General features: G+C 43.4%; 1 protein-coding gene across 2 annotated transcripts in view; it reads left to right on the forward strand.

The window, feature by feature from the left end:
- Positions 1 to 13,031: 13,031 nt before the first annotated feature.
- Positions 13,032 to 19,592, forward strand: part of LOC124038175 (protein quaking-like) — a 120,747-nt gene continuing 114,186 nt past the window's right edge. Inside the window, exon 1 of one of the 2 annotated variants that reach the window (XM_046353704.1) lies at positions 13,032 to 13,769. In XM_046353704.1, coding sequence (XP_046209660.1) covers positions 13,628 to 13,769 — 142 coding nt within the window. In that variant the 5' untranslated portion in view covers positions 13,032 to 13,627. The remainder of the gene's footprint in view (positions 13,770 to 19,592) is intronic. The other variant, XM_046353702.1, reaches the window with a different exon arrangement.

The following is a 19,592-nucleotide window of genomic DNA, read 5'->3' on the forward strand; positions in this document are numbered from 1 at the left end:
ACACAATCACACACAAAGAGAGTAGAGCATGATGGATGTCATGGCGATAGATTTAGATTTGTTTTCGAAGTGCAGGAATGACCCATAGTAGCTATGTTAGGCTTACAGAAGGTTTGAAACAGTAGTGAGCATTCTTCCCTATTAAACTGCTGCTGTTCTGCTGAAGTTAGCCTTTTGTTTGTCTAAATTATTTATCTGTACCTGCACAAATGACAGATACTGACAGTCAGACACTCTGCCCTCCGGCTATCTAATGAACCCTCTCTGTGTGCTGACAAATAGAATGAGAGCTCCAAGCATCAACACTACATTTAGGAGATATGCTTTTATTTACTCTGAAGATCAAATCAATAGCCATTAGGGAAACATCAATCAAATGCAGATAGGTTGAAAACAACAAGTGATGTGTTGTAATCACAGTTGAAAACACTGTCATGACTAATCCTTTCTCTGTATAAAGCAGCAAAGAAAATGTGTTTCAGACTGCAGCACATAGAGAAGTGAAACAGGAAGGGTTGTTTGGTCTTGTTGTGTTGAAGTCGAGTCCAAGATTGAAGAGGGTTTTTAGAAGAAATATTGTAGAACCATTGCAATGTTCCATGGCACTAGGTCATGTTATTTCACATATGAGACATACCCACAGTAACATTGTAGTCCATGGCATTATGTGGTCAGCTTGAGCCAGTTGAGAATGGTGCATTATGGGTAAGGTGCACTACAGGTCAGTTGTGGGTCAGTATTCACTCATTTACTCTCCTCTTCATTTTTTCCAATCCCATTGAGGTTTTAAGCAAACCAGAAGGCACCATTTTTGTGTTTTTTAATTTACAGATATCCAGGGGCACACTCCAACACTCAGACATAATTTACAAACTAAGCATGTGGGTTTATTTAGTGAGTCCGCCAGATCAGAGGCAGTAGGGGTGAATTAGACCATTTTTCTGTCTTGTTAAGCATTCAAAATGTAACGAGTACTTTTGGGTGTCAGGAGTATGGAGTAAAAAGTACATTATTTTCGTTTGGAATGTAGTGAAGTAAAAGTTGTCAAAAATATAAATAGTAAAGTACAGACACCCCAAAAAACTACTTAAGTATTACTTTAAAGTATTTTTTTTACTTAAGTACTTTACAAAACATGGACAGTATGTAGTTAGGGCCTATGTATACAATAACAATAGCATACATTTAGTCAGGTGTACAGTATGGCAGCGGATCACTGCAACAGAGCCTTGATTGTTCCTGAATACTGTTATAATCTCATTAAACCATCAGGACACAGGAGTTCACTGGGAAAATAACCCGTCAGAACACCGCATATCAATATGTACTCTGAGAATGACTTTAAGTCTCTTTCTACATATTTTGTAGTCATGATGTGTATGTTGCGATTTATTATCGAGCTGATGATGCACAGCAGGTGCTATACTTTTTGTGACCAAAAACTGTTGCCAACTCACTCTTCTTTCCTTGTCCTTTCTTTTTCCTCACACTCTCTTTCGCATACCCACTTTCTCTTACCCTCTTCTTCCTTACCACTCCCTTCCTTCCATAACTGTCCCGGAATGTCACTTTCTTTCAACAATTTTTCTCTCTTTTCAACTCTCTCCCTCCTCCCCTTTCTTTCACTCTATACAACAACCTCTCTCTCCCGTCATAACCTACCCTGTATTTCACTCTTCCGCCAACTCTTTCTCTCCACCTTTTTCATTCTCTATTCCTCAGCCCTCACGTTCTCTCTTCCCCTTCTCCCTCCACCTCCCTCCCTCTCTCCACCCCTCCCCTCTCTCTCCTCTCTTCTGCGTGAGCTGTAATGAAACGCTCTCCCAGTAATGCCTGTCCTCTCGATGCTCTGTTAATTACTCCTCTATTTATTTAGCTGATCTGTCCGGGCGGGGGCTGTCCCCGACCGTGGGGATTGTCTGACTCCTGCGTTAAATAGCCTGCATTCCGATCCTCTGATGCTGAAACTAACATGAGTCCCCCCTTTTATCTCAACAGCGCGTCAAATTAGCACCCGGCAGATTCCTGCTACAAAGAACCAGGCAACCGAAAAAGCCTGGAGACAGGCTGATTGGTGCTGCGAGCCCTACACAGTATGGTGTCTCGAGCATGGCTGTATGTGGCCTCTGGCTCTCCCGAACGAACGCCTCTGCCAGTCTGTCTGGATGTAAACTGTATTTAATGGTGTATGAACATCAAAGCAATGGGGGTCTCATTCAAAATAAATGAATTTCATTGAATACAGTTAGATGGAATTTTATGATGAAAGTGATGAACATTGAATGCAGTTAGATGGAATTGGCGTGTATTTTTGGACAGAATGATGAGTGACAATAAACCAAACTGTTGTGAGAGTATTATGCTGCTTCTGTATAGTACTATCAACACCAACAGCCTTCCAATACTATATATTGTCACATGTAGGCCAATCAAATAGCCTCTTCCATTGATATCTCATTCAGTGCCTCTCTCCGTGACTTCGTAGCCTGTTGTTCTATGAAGAAAATCTATTTTAAATGATACAAAGCTGATTTCCATAGAGGCAGACAGAGTTGTTGTTCACTGCCAGAGGCATTGAGGCAGGGTGTCATGTAATATTATCAGGCTAATATCTCAGTTCATTCACCAAAACTCCTGTCTCATTGGGGTGGCGTTGCCATGGTGAGAGCTTGACCCCCCCCCCCCTTTGCTCAGTCTAGATCCGGTTTCATCAGTTTATAGGCTACTTTTCTTTTTGGTTTAACCCTGCTTGCCCACATGCCATCATTGAGGAGGCGTTTATGAGGGGGGCCAAGGGGGACAGAGAGAGAGCGAGACTGAGAATGAGGGGGAGAGCGTGCTAAAGGGGTAGAGTGTGTGAGAAAGACGGAGGGATTGAAAAAGGCAGAGTTGGGAAAGAGATTGAGAGCGCCAATGTTCTCCTGGCCAAGTTGGGACAGACAGAGACCTGGTTGCTCTCTTTGCCATGTTTCACAGTCTATGGGTGCAGGAATGCATTCATTAACAGTAATTCCTCTGCTCTCAAACAAGGGTGCCGTCACTGGGTGAGTGAGTGGAGGATTGGGGAGCTGGTGGGGCTAGGGGGCATTAAGAGGGGGGGGCATAAATACACCCCCCCCCTCATCCTCCTCCAAACACACTCTCTGAGCAGAGGCGGGCGAGACTCTAGCCAGCCTAGGCCTCCGAGTACAAGTGGATCTCCATGAGAATGGCCGTGGAGGCACAAAGAGATGAAAAGGTAGTGGAAAAGGCCCAGTACAATCCCTTCCTGTTCTGTTGGGTCGTTTGTTTCAGGGCTGTCAGTGCCAGGCCCACAGCCCTCCTCGGCCCCCTCAAACCCCCCCAGCCCCTCATCTTCTTGGCCCATTTCACACATTCTTTGCAGCTTTGTTTTGCGGGCTGTTTTTAAAACATTGCTCCTGTTCTTTTTCATTCGCGTGAAAAGGGATGGCGGGCAAAGTAACATCAAACCGAAAGTGGGGCAATTGTTTTTCTAATACATCTGAAAGACAGCCAGCTCCGGGCATGGAACGTGTTTTGCATTACAAAAGAAAGGCAACACCATTAAGCCAATTAAACTATTTATATACATACTTTAATGACAGAATTCAAGCAGTTATAATTCATGCTTATTGTGTGGTAAAATAAAAGATCCCCTGCCTTCACTGGAATTAACATAGTTTGGTGAAACGTTTTGTGGTTTAATCAACATCTGTAACAATGAAGCCATAATAGAACACGATACATCATTCACTCCATTCTCTTTAAAATGAGACTTTCTCACGTAAACTAAATGTTACCTTTGATTCTGTGTTTATTCACAACATCCCCAATAGTTCAACTAGGTTGGACTGTAGAATGCATTATCGCATTCACATATCACATATAATCGGGTCCGTTTGTTATATCTGGAGTACTTCTCCTGTCTTATCCGGTGTCCTGTGTGAATTTAAGTATGCTCTCTTTAATTCTCTCTTTCTTTCTCTCTCTCTCTCGGAGGACCTGAGCCCTAGGACCGTGCCTCAGGACTACCTGGCATGATGACTCCTTGCTGTCCACAGTCCACCTGGCCGTGCTGCTGCTCCAGCTTCAACTGTTCTGCCAGCGACTATGGAATCCTGACCTGTTCACCGGACGTGCTACCTGTCCTGACCTATTATTTGACCATGCTGGTAATTTATGAACATGTGAACATCTTGGCCATGTTCTGTTATAATCAGAACATGGCCAAGAATGCAAAGCGTGTGAAAAGCTGTCATCATGGCAAAGGGTGGCTACTTTGAAGAATCTCAAATATAAAATATATTTTGATTTGTTTAACACTTTTTAGGTTAGTACTTGATTCCATATGTGTAATTTCATAGTTTAGAAGTCTTCACTATTATTCTACAATGTAGAAAATAACCTTTTTTACAGTAGTGGGCTAAATCAGGGTCTGTTTCTTGGTTGTCTTAAACAAATCGACTTTGAAGTAAATTATACACCTTACACACATGGTTATGGGCTTTAAAAAAAGAAGACACCTGTACTATGTCAGATATAGAGTTCTGCATCCCAATATTATACTTTATATACAGTACATACCAGAAGACTGAAATATAGCAAAACCGTTTGACATAGAAACACCAGATTTTCAGAGTTATTTTTAATGATGTTAATTAATTATGAAATTATGAAAAATATGAATAACATTCCACCCATATGGCCACTAGGTAATTTGACTTCAGGACAGGGTTTATTGTAATACTTATAGCCTCATAACAATTTTATGAAGTTGGCTTTATCTGGCCCAGGTAGGTTCCCAAGTCAAATTGCACAGCGCATTAGGAAAGTATTCAGAAACGTTCCCTTTTTCCACATGAGGTTACGTTACAGCCTTATTCTAAAATGGATTCAATTAATTACCCCTCATCAATCTACTCACAATACCCCATAACGACAAAGCGAAAATATTTGCATAAATACCTTATTCAGACCCTTTGCTATGAGACTCGAAATTGAGATCAGGTGCATCCTGTTTCCATTGATCATCCTTGAGATGTTTCTACCTCTTGATTGGAGTCCACCTGTGGTAAATTCAATTGATTGGACATGATTTGGAAAGGCACACACATGTCTATATAAGGTCCCATAGTTGACAGTGCATGCCAAGAGCAAAAATCCAGCCATGAGGTCAAAGGAATTGTCCGTAGAGTGCCGAGACATTGTTGTGTCGAGGCTCAGATCTGGGGAAGGGTACAAAAACATTTCTGCAGCATTGAAGGTCCCCAATAACACAGTGGCCTCCATCATTCTTAAATGGAAGAAGTTTAGAACCACCGAGACTCTTCCTAGAGTTGGCCACCTGGCCAAACTGAGCAATTGGGGGAGAAGGGCCTTGGTCAGGGAGGTGACCAAGAACCAATGGTCATTCTGACAGAGCTCTAGAGATCCTCTGTGGAGATGGGAGAACCTTCCAGAAGGACAACCATCTCTGCAGCACTCCACCAATCAGGCCTTTATGGTTACCAGAGTTGCCAGATGGAAGCCACTCCTCAGTAAAAGGCACATAACAGCCCACTTGGAGTTTGCCAAAAGGCACCTAAAGACTCTCAAACCATGAGAAACAAGATTCTCTGGTTTGATGAAACCAAGATTGAACTCTTTGGCCTGAATGCCAAAGTGTCATGTCTGGAGGAAACCTGGCACAATCCCTACGGTGAAGCATGTTTGGGGCAGCATCATGTTGTGGGGATGTTTTTCAGCGGCAGGGACTGTGAGACTCATCAGGATCGAGGCAAAGATGAACGGAGAAAAGTACAGAGAGATCCTTGGTTCACCTTCCAAAAGGACAACAAGCCCAGTCACACAACCAAGACAACACAGTTATGACTTCGGGACAAGTCTCTGAATGTCCTTAAGTGGCCCAGCCAGAGCCCGGATTTCAACACAATCGAACATCTCTGGAGAGACCTGAAAATGCCTGTGCACCAACTCTTCCAATCCAACCTGACAGAGCTTGAGAGGATCTGCAGAGAAGAATGGGAGAAAATCCCCAAATATAGATGTACCGAACTTGTTGTGTCATACCGAAGAAAAGTTGACGCTGTAATCGCTGCCAAAGGTACTGAGTAAAAGGTCTGAATACTTACTGTATGTAAACATGACATTTCCTTTTTTTGTTTTATAAATCAACAAATATTTCTAACACCCTGTTTTTGCTTTGTAATTATGGTGTATTGTGTGGAGATTGATGAGGATAAAAAGAAATGTAATCCATTTTAGAATAAGGCTGTAACATAACAACATATGGAAAAAGTCAAAGGGTCTGAATACTTTCCAAATGCACGGTATAAACTGAACAGTACAGGACCCAAAATCCAACCTTGCGGAATGCCACATGTGATATGTATTTTCTCTGAGCTATGTTCAGCCAGGAGTGACACACTCTCGACCGGTTAAATAGGTCCTAAACCAATTTAGAACTGGACCGGAGAGGTCAATCCATTCTGTGCAGAAGGACATCATGGTCAACAGTGTCAAGTCCAGCACTTAAATCTAATAGTACTGTTCAAGGTCAGAGAGCTGTTTGCCTCTGTGTTGGATATAAGATCATTTACCACCTTAACACTCTGTGATGTGGTGGGCACAAAAGACAGAATTTTTCAAAGATACAGTTGGCATTTAAAAAATATTTTTACTCTTTCAACACCAATTTCTCCGGAACTTTGCTTAAGAATGGAAGATTGGAAAATTACTAAGAGCTGAAGCATCTAGATTACTTCTTCAGAAGAGGTTTCAACATTGCAGTTTTTAGTACAATTGGGAAAGTGCCCTGTGAACAGAGATTGATTAACAATAGCTTGCACTTCTGCAGATATACAATTGAAAACTGTTTTTAAGGTGGTGGGAATAGAATCAACAATGCAGGTACAAGTCTTAAGTTGTGATATCACTTTCCTGAGCATGTCTGTGTCAACCAGGGAAAATAAATCCATAGTGCCGTTGCCTGGTAGGCTAGGGCACATATCATCAAACTTGTCAACAAGTCTTGCTTGACTGATAACCAGCCTATTGTTGAAATATGCCATGACATTTAGATGTGGAGGAAAGTTCAGATATATTTGCAGGGGTAGGATTTATCAGGCGTTCAATGGTCGAGAAGAGCACTCTCAATTTATTCTGATTTATAGTGATCAAGTTAGAAAAACGAGTATTTCTGGCATTTCTAATTGCCTTGTTATATATGACAAGAGCTCTCTCAGAATATCGTAATGGACCTGCAACTTTGACTTTCTCCACTTCCACTCTGCCTTTCTGCAATTTCTCTTTAATTGATTAGTTTCCTCACTCATCCAAGGGGCTCTCCATTTGGATGTGGCCTTTTTCAACTTTACTGGAGCTATGGCATCAATTGTTGCCCTTAATTTGCTATGAAAGTTATCAACTAAATCATCACAAGAGGAAGGCAGAATAGGTGGGGGGGGGGGGGTATTGTTCATACACTAAATTAAAATCTTTAGCAACTTCAGAGGTAAGATAAGGTTTCTTAATGTGTTCAGTATTACCCTGCGCTATGGGCAACAAGGTAACACAAAAACACAGTGGTTATCAGATAAAGCAACATCAACAATAGAGGATATGTCAATAGAAAGCCCCTTGGTAATAACCAGGTCCAGAGTATGGCCGCAATTGTGGGTGGATCCTGTAACTAACATGTTGGATAAAGTCCATATTGCTCAAAAGATTGATAAGTTCAATGTCCTTGGGGTCAGTTTCTTTGTCAACATGGATATTAAAATCACCCAACACAATGATTTTAGCATAGTTCTTATTAACGACAATAGACAATAGTTCAGATGAATCAGTAAAGAAAGTGGGGCTGTGCTTTGGCGGCCTATACAGGCTTATGGCCAGCACTGGTGGCTGACATTTGAACAGTACAGCATGATGCTCAAAAGACCCAAAGTAGCCAAAAGAAATGTCCTTACAGCTGAGAGCATTAGTAAAAATAGGCTGTCCCCCCCCCCCTTTTCCCCTTTTCTGATAGAGCATGAAAAGTTGTAGTCCAGGGGGAGGCTTCAATAAGAGTGACACTACAGTCTGATGACAGCCATGATTCAGTGAGAAACACGCAATCAACTTTGCGCTCAGGAAAGAGATCCTTCACGAGAATGGTTTTAATTGCCCCTGGGGTATCTGCCTCGAGGTAACCAATGGAATAACAGCCAAATTATTAACGTAACAACAACGTTTTCTGACAGATTTGAGACTATCAGAGTGGTAGGATATAACGGTTTGTATAAACTCACTGTAGAAGCCGGAGTTAAAGGAGCATAAATTAGGCTCCTCACAATAACCATAGTCCCATTTCTAAAGGATTCCTCTGTTGCTTATTCTAACAGGGAGAACTGGAGCACTACCAGACCCTGTCCGTCATTCTCTAAAACAGTTTGCGATGTTGCTGTAAATAATCTTGGAACCCCTGCGGTTGTGGTGAATCCCGTCTCTTTTTAAAAGTGCTGGTTGCTCCCACAGCAAATAAACGTTGTCACAAAAGGAGACATTCCTGTTGTTGCAGTTTCATCAGGTACTTTGTTCAGGTTCAGGGCAAAGAGTCAGCTGAAACGTTCCGATTCCCTTCTGTAGCACGGGAGGGGGCCATAGATAATTATTATCAAAAGCCTTTCAAATTAGTGTATTCAAATATTTCAGCCACACCCATTTCTGACAGGTGTATAAAATCGTGCACACAGGCATGCAATCTCAATAGACAAACATTGGCAGTAGAATGGCCTTACTGAAGAGCTCAGTGACTTTCAACGAGGCACCGTAGCATGCCACCTTTCCAACAAGTCAGTTCGTCAAATTTCTGCCCGGCTAGAGGTGCCCTGGTCAACTGTAAGTGCTGTTATTGTGAAGTGTAAACTTCTAGGAGTAACAACAGCTCATCCGTGAAGTGGTAGGACACACAATCTCACAGAATGGGACCCCCGAGTGCTGAAAATCGTATGTCCTTGGTTGTAACACTCAGTAACGAGTTCCAAGCTGCCTCTGGAAGTAACGTCAGCACAAGAACTGTTCCATGGCTAAGCAGCCACACACAAGGCTAAGACCACCATGCACAATGCCCAGCGTCAGCTGGAGTGTTGTAAAGCTCAAAGCCATTGGACTCTGGAGCAGTGGAAACACGTTCTCTGGAATGATGAATCAGGCTTCACCATCTGGCATTCCAATGGACGTTTCCGGGTTTGGCGGATGCCAGGAGAACGCTACCTGCCCCAATGCATAGTGTCAGCTGTAAAGTTTGGTGGAGGAAGATTAATGGTCTGGTGCTGTTCTTCATGGTTTGGGCTAGGCCCCTTAGTTCCAGTGAAGGGAAATCTTATAGCTTACAATGACATTCTTAACAATTGTGTGCTTCAATGTTCCTGTTTCAGCGTGACAATGCCCCATGCACCAAGTGATGTCCATACAGAAATGGTTTGACTGGCCTGCACAGAGCCCTGACCTTAACCCCATTGCACACCTTTGGGATGAATTGGAATGCCAATTGCGAGCCAGGCCTAATCGCCCAACACTAATGCTCTTGTGGCTGAATGGAAGCAAGTACCTGCAGCAATTTTCCAACATTTAGTGGAAAGCCTTCCCAGAAGAAGGTAGGCTGTTATAGCAGCAAAGGGGGGACCAACTCCATATTAATGCCCATGATTTTGGAAATGAGATGTTCGTTGAACAGGTGACATACTTTTGGTCATGTAGTGTGTATATATGTACAGTGCCTTCGGGAAATATGCAGACCTATTGATTTTTTCCACATTTTGTTACATTACAGCCTTATTCTAAATGTTATTCAAATAAAATGTTCCTCATCAATCTACATGCAATACACCATAATGACAAAGCAATAGCTGTTTATTTATTTTATTTATTTTTGGTCATTTATAAACATAAAAAAATATTTAACATCAAATTACATAAGTTTTCAGACACTTTACTCAGTACTTTGTTGAAGCACCTTTGGCAGCGATAACAGCATCGAGTCTTCCAGGGTTTCTCCCATTCTTCTCTGCAGATCCTCTAAATCTATGTCAGGTTGGATGAAGAGCTTTGCTGCACAGCTATTTTCAGGTCTCTCCAGAGATGTTAGATTGGGTTCAAGTCCGGGCTCTGGCTGGGCCACTCAAGGACATTCAGAAACATTTCCCGAAGCCACTCCTGCATTGTCTTGGCTGTGTGCTTAGGGTTGATGTCCTGTTGAAAGGTGAACCTTCGCCCCAGTCTGAGGTCCTGAGCACTCTGGAGCAGGTGTTTTTAAGGATCTCCTTGTACTTTGCTCGGTTCGTCTTTTCCTCTATCCTGACTAGTCTCCCAGTCCCCACAGCATGATGCTGACACCACCATGCTTCACCGTAGGGATGGTTCCAGGTTTCCTCCAGACATGATGCTTGGCATTCAGGCCAAGAGTTCAATCTCGGTTTCATCAGACCAGAGAATCTTGTTTCTCATGGTCTGAGTCTTTAGGTGCTCCAAATGGGCTGTCATGTGCCTTTTACCGAGGAGTGTCTTCCGTCTGGCCACTCTACCTTAAAGGCCTGATTGGTAGAGTGCTGCAGATATGGTTGTCCTTCTGGAAAGTTCTCCCATCTCCACATAGGAACTCTGGAGCTCTGTCAGAGTGACCATTGGGTTCTTGGTCACCTCCCTGACCAAGGTCCTTCTTACCCAATTTCTCAATTTGGCCATGCGGCCAGCTCTAGGAAGAGTCTTGGTGGTTCCAAACTTCTTCCATTTAAGAATGATGGAGGCCACTGTGTTCTTGGGGACCTTCAATGCTGCAGACATTTTTTGGTGCCCTTCCCCAGATCTGTGCCCCGACACAATCCTCGGCGCTTTACTTACAATTCCTTCAATCTCATGGCTTGGTTTTTGCTCTGGCATGCAGTGTCAACTGTGGGACCTTATATAGACATGTCTGTGCCTTTCCAAATCATGTCCAATCAATAGAATTTACCACAGGTGGACTCCAATCAAGTTGTAGAAACATCTCAAGAATGATCAATGGAAACAGGATGCATTTGAGCTCAATTTCGAGTCTCATAGCAAAGGGTCTGAATACTTATGTAAATAAGGTATTTCTGTTTTTAATTTTTAATACATGTGCAAACATTTCCAAAAACCTCTTTTCCTTTTGTCATTACGGGGTACTTTGTGTAGATTGTTGAGGATTTCTATTTATTTAATCCATTTTAGAATAAGGCTGTTACGTAACAAAATGTGAAAAAAGTCAATGGCACTGTACATGTGTAACGGATGTGAAACGGCTAGCTTAGTTAGCGGTGTGCGCTAAATAGCGTTTCAATCGGTTACGTCACTTGCTCTGAGACCTTGAAGTAGTAGTTCCCCTTGCTCTGCAAGGGCCGCGGCTTTTGTGGAGCGATGGGTAACGATGCTTCGAGGGTGACTATTGTTGATGTGTGCTGAAGGTCCCTGGTTCGCGCCCGGGTATGGGCGAGGGGACGGTTTAAAATTATACTGTTACATTGATGCTGTTGACCCGGATTACTGGTTGCTGCGGAAAAAGGAGGAAGGTCAAAAGGGGGGTGAGTGTAACGGATGTGAAACGGCTAGCTTAGTTAGCAGTGTGCGCTAAATAGCGCTAAATAGCGTTTCAATCAGTTACGTCACTTGATCTGAGACCTTGAAGTAGTAGTTCCCCTTGCTCTGCAAGGGCTTTTGTGGAGCGATGGGTAACGATGCTTCGAGGGTGACTGTTGTTGATGTGTGCAGAAGGTCCCTGGTTCGCGCCCGGGTATGGGCGAGGGGACGGTTTAAAATTATACTGTTACACATGGGGTACCATTACTGAGTCGATGTGCAGAGAGGGGTACGAGGTAATTGAAGTAGATAGTGTACACTATGTACATAGAACTAGAAATAAAGTGACAGATAATGAACAGTAGCAGCAGTGTATGTGATGAGTCCAAACAAATTGTGCAAAAAGTTCAATGGAGATAGTCCAGGTAGGAATTTTTTATCAAGAAATTACTACAGATGTAGCATATTAATTTGAGCCAGTTTGCTACAGCAGAAGAAAAACTGCAGCAAATGTTGTTTTTGTTTTAACTGCAGCATTATAATTAATGATAATTTTTGTAGGGTTTGATAGTTTTTTCGCTCGGGCAAATCAAGTCTGAAATTTTAAAGTGGAAACTACAAACTTTAGAAGCCTTTTTCAATTTTAGCAGAGATGCAGAGAAGCATATTTTGTTTATTAAAACCACCAGTCAGGAGGATACAGACCAGGTATGCTTAAATATGCAGAAAAATAAACATATATTTTTTACATAGAACTAAGCATAATGATTATGGCTCTAGATTGCAGGAAAAGACTGTTTCAATGCTTCAATTTCCCAACAGAGGGGCCCCCCCTCTTCGGGCCACCTCCCGGCCATCCTCACATACTTTGTGCCCCCCTTCAGATTTTTGGTTTGCATGACACCCCTGGGCACGGATGGTCTGGGCCCAGGCCCACCCACTGGGGAACCAAGCCCACCCAATCAGATTGAGATATTATTTGTCTTTTTACCCAAACACCATCAGATAGAATTCATAGCGAGCAGTGAGTTAGTCAGACTTGATTAAATATAACAGAACAGATGAACAGGAATGACATTCACTCTCACAGGATGGGTTGCCAAAAAAACAAACTAAAAACCACACCCCCAATAAGCCACGAATATGACTGCATTAAGCCATACTGTATGTCACTGTGCTTCCATGGCTATATGCACCATGCCACTGCTTATTTCATTTATTCATCTAGAAAACAAGACAGGTCATAATCCAGTGCCTTTATCACAGTCAACGCACCTATATTTATGATTTAATTTGCTTTAAAATGTGTATTTTTTTCTCTCAGCCTCGTGGTAAAATGTGTAGAGTTGCAGGAAATTAGTTTAGCTTTGTGTAAATATGTGCACACGCATTTGTCCTTCCACACTCGGTCCCGGCGGAGCGCGCGCCTCAGCTCTCCGCTGCGAAACTCGGCTGTGAAGTGTGGTCATGTGACGGGCTAGCGAGCCCAGGCGAAGCACAGCCACACGGTTACATGAGACCGAATGCCAGCTTCATTGAAAAAGCTCTGTTATCGAGAGTAGAGACAGGAGGGACAGACGTTTTCAGTTTGCAGACACAAATAACAACACGCAGAAAGCTCTGGGGAACTCGGAGAAAGGGACATTTTCACAGCCTCAAGAACCTCGGTAGGAGAAAGCAGAAGACACATCGTTTTAAAAGATAAATCAAGCGCAGTGGACACAGCGGGAGTAGATTATTCATTCCGATAACTTCTATAAGGGCAACTAAAAAAAAGACAAAACTACCTCTCCGCCGTTTCATATTTTTGTTTTATTTTTCCTTTCGTTTACATTTTTCTTAATTTTATCACCTGTCCTCAGAAAAGCATACAACCAGACAGAGTTGAATTGCAGTGCAGTAGTGCAGTGCGTAAAGAAATTGAACGCAACACCAGGAGACAGAACAGCTCACCGCATTTAGCCTACCAGAAAAATACAGTATATATATATATATATTTTGTACCATCCTTGGTTCTGTTTGGGGCTGATTTTTGTAAATTTTTTGGAATATGGTTGGGGAAATGGAAACGAAGGAGAAACCGAAGCCTACCCCAGACTATCTCATGCAGCTCATGAATGATAAGAAACTGATGAGCAGCCTACCCAACTTCTGCGGAATTTTTAACCACCTCGAACGGCTGCTTGATGAAGGTAAATTTGGGATCAATGTGTGTGAATAGACAAGCACCCTAAATTAAGGTAACATTACATGTGTGGTAGTTTATGTCACAGTATGTGTGCATGGATCCCGCGTACGTATTCTCTCATAGTGAACGTGCTGTCTCCCTTCCTTTTTACATAGGTCGACGTGGGGAGCATTTTTTTGCCTCTGTGGACTGAAATCATAAGGAATGTATTTTACAGAGACGTGAATGTGTTGTCATCATTGGAAGAAGCATTATATCAATGCAGACACAACAGTAGGCTAGTCTACAGTTCTGAATAGTTCCCAACACCCTGGTTTTGCATTCGTTTTTATGCAAGCCTCCCAACCTTCAGGCGTTTCACTCGAAGAGCACACCAGTACTTGTATTATTGCGTGCTTTAATCCCACTCGTGTTGACATAAAACATTCGATTAAAAGGTGAAACCCCAGCCGACCTAAATAGAAAGAAAGATTACAATCTGTTTGGTGATTCGCGTATTCTTCAGAGTTATTTTAGAGTTGACCTAAACTAGACATCGCTTTTGGACTCTATTTCAAGGTAATACACAATGCATAAGGTGGAGGAAAAAGTCTTAACATTTGTCTAAATTGAAGACATAGTTTTTTAAAGGAATGTTTCATACTTTGTCCCTACCTACACAGCCAATATTGTAACTAATTGCACCGTTATCCTTACAGCGCAATGAAGAGTGAAGCATCCGTCTATAAAAAAACGATTTCCCCCTGAGAATAGTAGTGAAACAATAACGCATGCTATTAGTCTACATTTCGTGTTCATTTATTTTGTGTCCTTCAATAATGTATATTCTAGTTGACATAGATAGGCAATAATGTGTGTGAGTTGGAGTGCTAGAGAGACTGTTGGGAATTTGGTGGGTGAGGCGCCAGGGGGCTCCCACCGGGTTTAGTCTTCATCTTATTTTATCGCCCACCTCTTTGGGTACCATTTTTCCCCTCAAACATTCTGCTACCTTTCACTTTTTAAATGATTTAGGCCTACTAAACTATTTCATAATATATCACACTTTTGAATGCCTCATTAGACCCTGTGAGGTTTTATTTGAAGTGATGAGCCTCTTTTTGAGATGAGAATTTTCTGATTTTCTATTCATCCCAAGGCATTGCATACGCACTCACTATGGCAGCCTGCTTTGCGTTGCCTACATAGGGCTATATGCTAGCAATTTCAGAAATATTTTGGTGAGTTCAAGAGATTTTCTTAGCGTGCATGAGATGCCAGTGAATTGGTTTATTTAGGTTGTATCCTACAGTATTGGTTGTGGGGAACGTGACAATTGACTGCGTAATGTCCACAGGTAGAATTGTGCAATGCCTCGACCCTAGACCAGGGATAGTCAACTATATTCAGCCACGGGCCAATTTTCATCCGAGCGAATGGTCGGGGAGCCAGAAAATAATAGTTATTATTATTAATTGACCACAACTAAGCCCCCCAAAATATTGTGACACCTTGATTACATTGAGAAACGATCACATCTTTTTTATTTGCGGGAATATTTGGGAACAGATTTTCATAAATTATACACATTTTTAGCTGAATTATATCATTTTTGACCAGTATTTTTTGACCAAAACAAAACTGTCACGAGACCCCTGCCGTAGACCTATACCTCCGCCTCCTATTTCAGGGGCGCGTTCCGCAGGACACAGCGTTTTAGTACATTCAGACAGAAATATGCTCTTTAGAAAAGTCATGAATCTCTGACATGTGGAATAAGGAATCTGCTCTATTTGAGGTATTCCTTTCTGCAACGTTCCCAATTGTTTTCGTTCTGAACATTACCCAGGTGTTTCTCTCATCTTGTCAGGTAAAGGAAATATTGATATTTTTAGTGAGACTTAAGGTTTCTAACACACCTTTAACAACATCTAACCGCCCACGTCAAATCTAATTTACCATGTGTGTGCAAAACAAGTTCTTTCTATAGAGTTTTGCTGTTTGTCATGTGGTCAGTGGAAGGCTATGTTAGACTGCAGCTGATTCAGGGCTAGGCCGCGAAGGAGAAACACAGCCAACTTAGCCAAAGTGGATGTCCCCGCATATTATTGTCAATCTGTCATATCATATGTTCACAATTCATCATCCTCAACCATTTGATTCTCAGCTCAGACGAGAGGCCCCACGGTCTCCGCCCACGTGTTCTCAAAGGGGTCTAACTTGTCTAGTGGGCCAGGTTAATCACGGACGCTCTCGCTCACGAGTTCCTGCTTTTCGCTTTGGTTTCGGTCTGAAGCATCTGTGCCTGATGGAGCTGCAGGCCATGCTGGTGTGAGTGAGGAGCGGAGGGTTTGGGTGGTGCTGGAATGCAGCTGTGTGTGAGGCAAGCCGATCCCTCCGCTTCGCACAGCACTCCCGCTCATCTGGAAAGATTTCTGTATTTATTCCACAGGACGCACAAGAAAGAGAAACGTAAGCCTAACGGGAATACATTCCCAGGGACCATAGGATACATAAAGACACGCGCACGCACGCACGCACGCACGCACCCACACACTATACTGTACACTATTCTGAAGAACACTCTCCTTCACTTCCCCTTTCACTGCATGGCTGTGCTCAATACTAGGCACTACTATTAGAACTGAGAAAAGCGTGCTTATGGTCTCAGCACTAATTGGATGGCCAATTTACAGAAACTCTTCATCACTCAGTCGAATAGTACACATCACGCAAATCAGATCATTTTCAGTGTGCGTGCCTGCACTTGAGTGTGTGTGTCCAAGTGGATTCGCAAGTATACATTTGTGAGCGTTGCTTTCAGTATGTGTCTTCCTGTTAGTCTGTTCTGTATATGCGGCTGATAAACCAGGTCTGTCTAAATGCTGGGATGTGATGTGCAGACAGACAGAGAGATCTATGAGTCAGTGCACGCACCCTTTGGCCAGATAGACGGTGGGACGGATTGAGACCCTAGTTTCACTTCCACTAGCACACTCAGTTCTGACCTCTAATAATACCACAAATGACATGTAGCTGAGGTGTAGTTGACTCAGCACCCCCCCCCCACACACACACACACACCATTCCCCTTAGCTGTGTCTGCCCGCGTGCGTGCCAGTGCATGTGTGCGTTTTATTCGATCAGCAGGACCTTTTGTAAGCAAAAATAATTCCAATCATCAATTGATTTAGCCTATGTTCCACGTGCGTTCACTGTATGCAGACTGGATTAGTGAGTGACGCCAACCACTGGGAACAGCCGTCAATTCAACGTCTATTACACGTTGGTTCAGCGTAATGCCATTGAAAAGGCACGGAGCCAACGTTGATTCGACCAGTGTGTGCCCAGTGGGCAGTGTTACTGTAATAGAGTGGGATGGATTATTGCCTGCGTGATCTGGCTACACGTATGCATCTGCGGTAATGTGTACAATCGGATTTGTTATAGGCAGGGTGAATTCACCTAGTATACAATATCCTCATAGCGCCAGTCTGTAGCTGTGCTTTTCCATTGCTGGTATCAGCCGAGCGACGCTAAATCACTGGATTTTGCAGACCTCAGCGTTATTCCGCTTTCCAGAGAGAGGGGGGGGGGTATAAAATATCATCTACAGCTTGTGCTTGGCCGCAACGTTGATCATACGTGACGCACCAAGTCGGCGTTTTCTTCTCCCCTCTGTTGTGATCTGCTGTGGTCTGCGGTGAAGAATGAGAAGAGATAAATGAGTATGGAAACGCAGCCGCATCACTGATGGTGATGGAGGGCTATATCTCATCCCACAGAGGATGCGTTTGTAGTCTGATAACCCTGGTGCACCTGTGTGCAACGGCTGTGACTGAGAACTGATAATAGATTGTGTGTGCATGGGGAGAGTGTGTGTGTGCATGGGGAGAGTGTGTGTGTGCATGGGGAGAGTGTGTGTGTGCATGGGGAGAGTGTGTTTTTTTGGTCTTACCATCCTTATGGGGACCAGAAGTGCTCAAAAGGATAGTAAAACAAGGACAATTCGGACAAGTGTGGGCATTTCGCCAGTCCCCACAAGGAAAAAGGCTAGTGTGTGTGTGTGTGTGTGTGTGTGTGTGTGTGTGTGTGTGTGTGTGTGTGTGTGTGTGTGTGTGTGTGTGTGTGTGTGTGTGTGTGTGTGTGTGTGTGTGTGTGTGTGTGTGTGTGTGTGTGTGTGTGTGTGTGTGTGTGTACTTAGTGTACTTGGTATTAGTTTGTGCTTTTCTCCAGTGCCGTTCAAGTGCGGCAAGATAACTCATCACAGAACCACCTGGAGTATTTATAATACTAGCTAGGTGTGTCCTGGGCAGGCGATTGTAGTCAGTATGTCAGTTGCAGTGACATTACTACCGAACCATGTCTAGATGGTCATGGTCAGAAAGTATCAGTGACCATATGACTCAGGTAAAAGTTGTCCCAGTCATAACTGGGTATGTGAGATGAGCCCCCTCATCTGAGTACTGAGCCCGGCCCTGAGCTGTCATCTGTGAGTGATGTGTCTGCGCGGTGGCCCAGAGCAGACGACACAGCTGCGTACTGATGCGCAGACTGATGCCGCTGTTAGTGCAGATGAATGCTCTCAATGGACCGTCAGTGCAGCCAGCCATGCAGGGCTGCTCCGCTCCGTAATAAAGGTGATGAATTGAGTCACTGCTATAGGTACTCTGGTACTCCAGCCCCAATACACACTCAAAAGGATGGGAGGAGAGATTAGTAGAAGAAGGATCTGTGAGAGAGCAAGGCCAATGAGCTTATGATGAATAACTTTTAAGGTGTGTGTGTGTGTGTGTGTGTGTGTGTGTGTGTGTGTGTGTGTGTGTGTGTGTGTGTGTGTGTGTGTGTGTGTGTGTGTGTGTGTGTGTGTGTGTGTGTGTGTGTGTGTGTGTGTGTGTGTGTGTGTGTGTGTGTGTGTGTGTGTGTGTGTGTGTGTGTGTGTGTGTGTGTGTGTTTCGCGCCCCACTGGGTGCCACTACTGTATGTTTTGTTTAACCAAAATGAATTGCCCACATTAACTGTATCCAAAGTGTTTGACAACTAATTTATCTTCATGGAGTTATTAGCTAGCTGTTATTGTCTTTTCTATTGATATTGACCACTAGCACATGAAACGATCCTGGGAAATCACATTGAAGAGTTCATATGTTTCACTAGAGTGACGGTTCACAAGAAAGAAGTTTACTTCCCCAGGATAGTTAGTGGTTCACTGGCGTGACACAGGAAGAAGAATCTAACAGGGGGTCGTTAAACGCACTCGGCGTCCCAGAGAGACAGGAGGTGACTGCGTCAGGGAGTGGTAATCAACACAACACAGAGGATCATTCCAAGGTCTCCTCTTCGCCATTAAAAGTTATGGAAGGATGCAGGTTGAGCTCAGGCGTAGTCTCCTTATGTCTCGTCATATTGTGACTGTGTGTCGGCCTCCGACTCACAGCCTCTTTCTCTCTTCTATCTCTGTCTGGCCTTATCACACTCTTTTTTTCTCTCTCTCTCTCTCTCTCTCTCTCTCTCTCTCTCTCTCTCTCTCTCTCTCTCTCTCTCTCTCTCTCTCTCTCTCTCTCTCTCTCTCTCTCTCTCTCTCTCTCTCTCTCTCTCTCTCTCTCTCTCTAGCATCAAGGAGTCCCAGAGAAACCTTCCAACTCATCTCACAATTAGACCAAGTGGTTCTATTCATCACATAATTGGAGTAATTAATTCATTTCAGAAGTGAAGTTGGGGGGGCTCAAATTCAATGTGTTCAGATCCTGTCCCTGTGTTGTGGAGTAACTGTTCCCGTCTCTTACTTAGGGTGGGCACTGCAGCATTAGTGGGGAAAAGGGTACCTTAGGGATCTCTTACTTAGGGT

The sequence above is a fragment of the Oncorhynchus gorbuscha genome, linkage group LG06, assembly GCF_021184085.1.
Source record: "Oncorhynchus gorbuscha isolate QuinsamMale2020 ecotype Even-year linkage group LG06, OgorEven_v1.0, whole genome shotgun sequence".
NCBI classification, from domain to species: domain Eukaryota; kingdom Metazoa; phylum Chordata; class Actinopteri; order Salmoniformes; family Salmonidae; genus Oncorhynchus; species Oncorhynchus gorbuscha.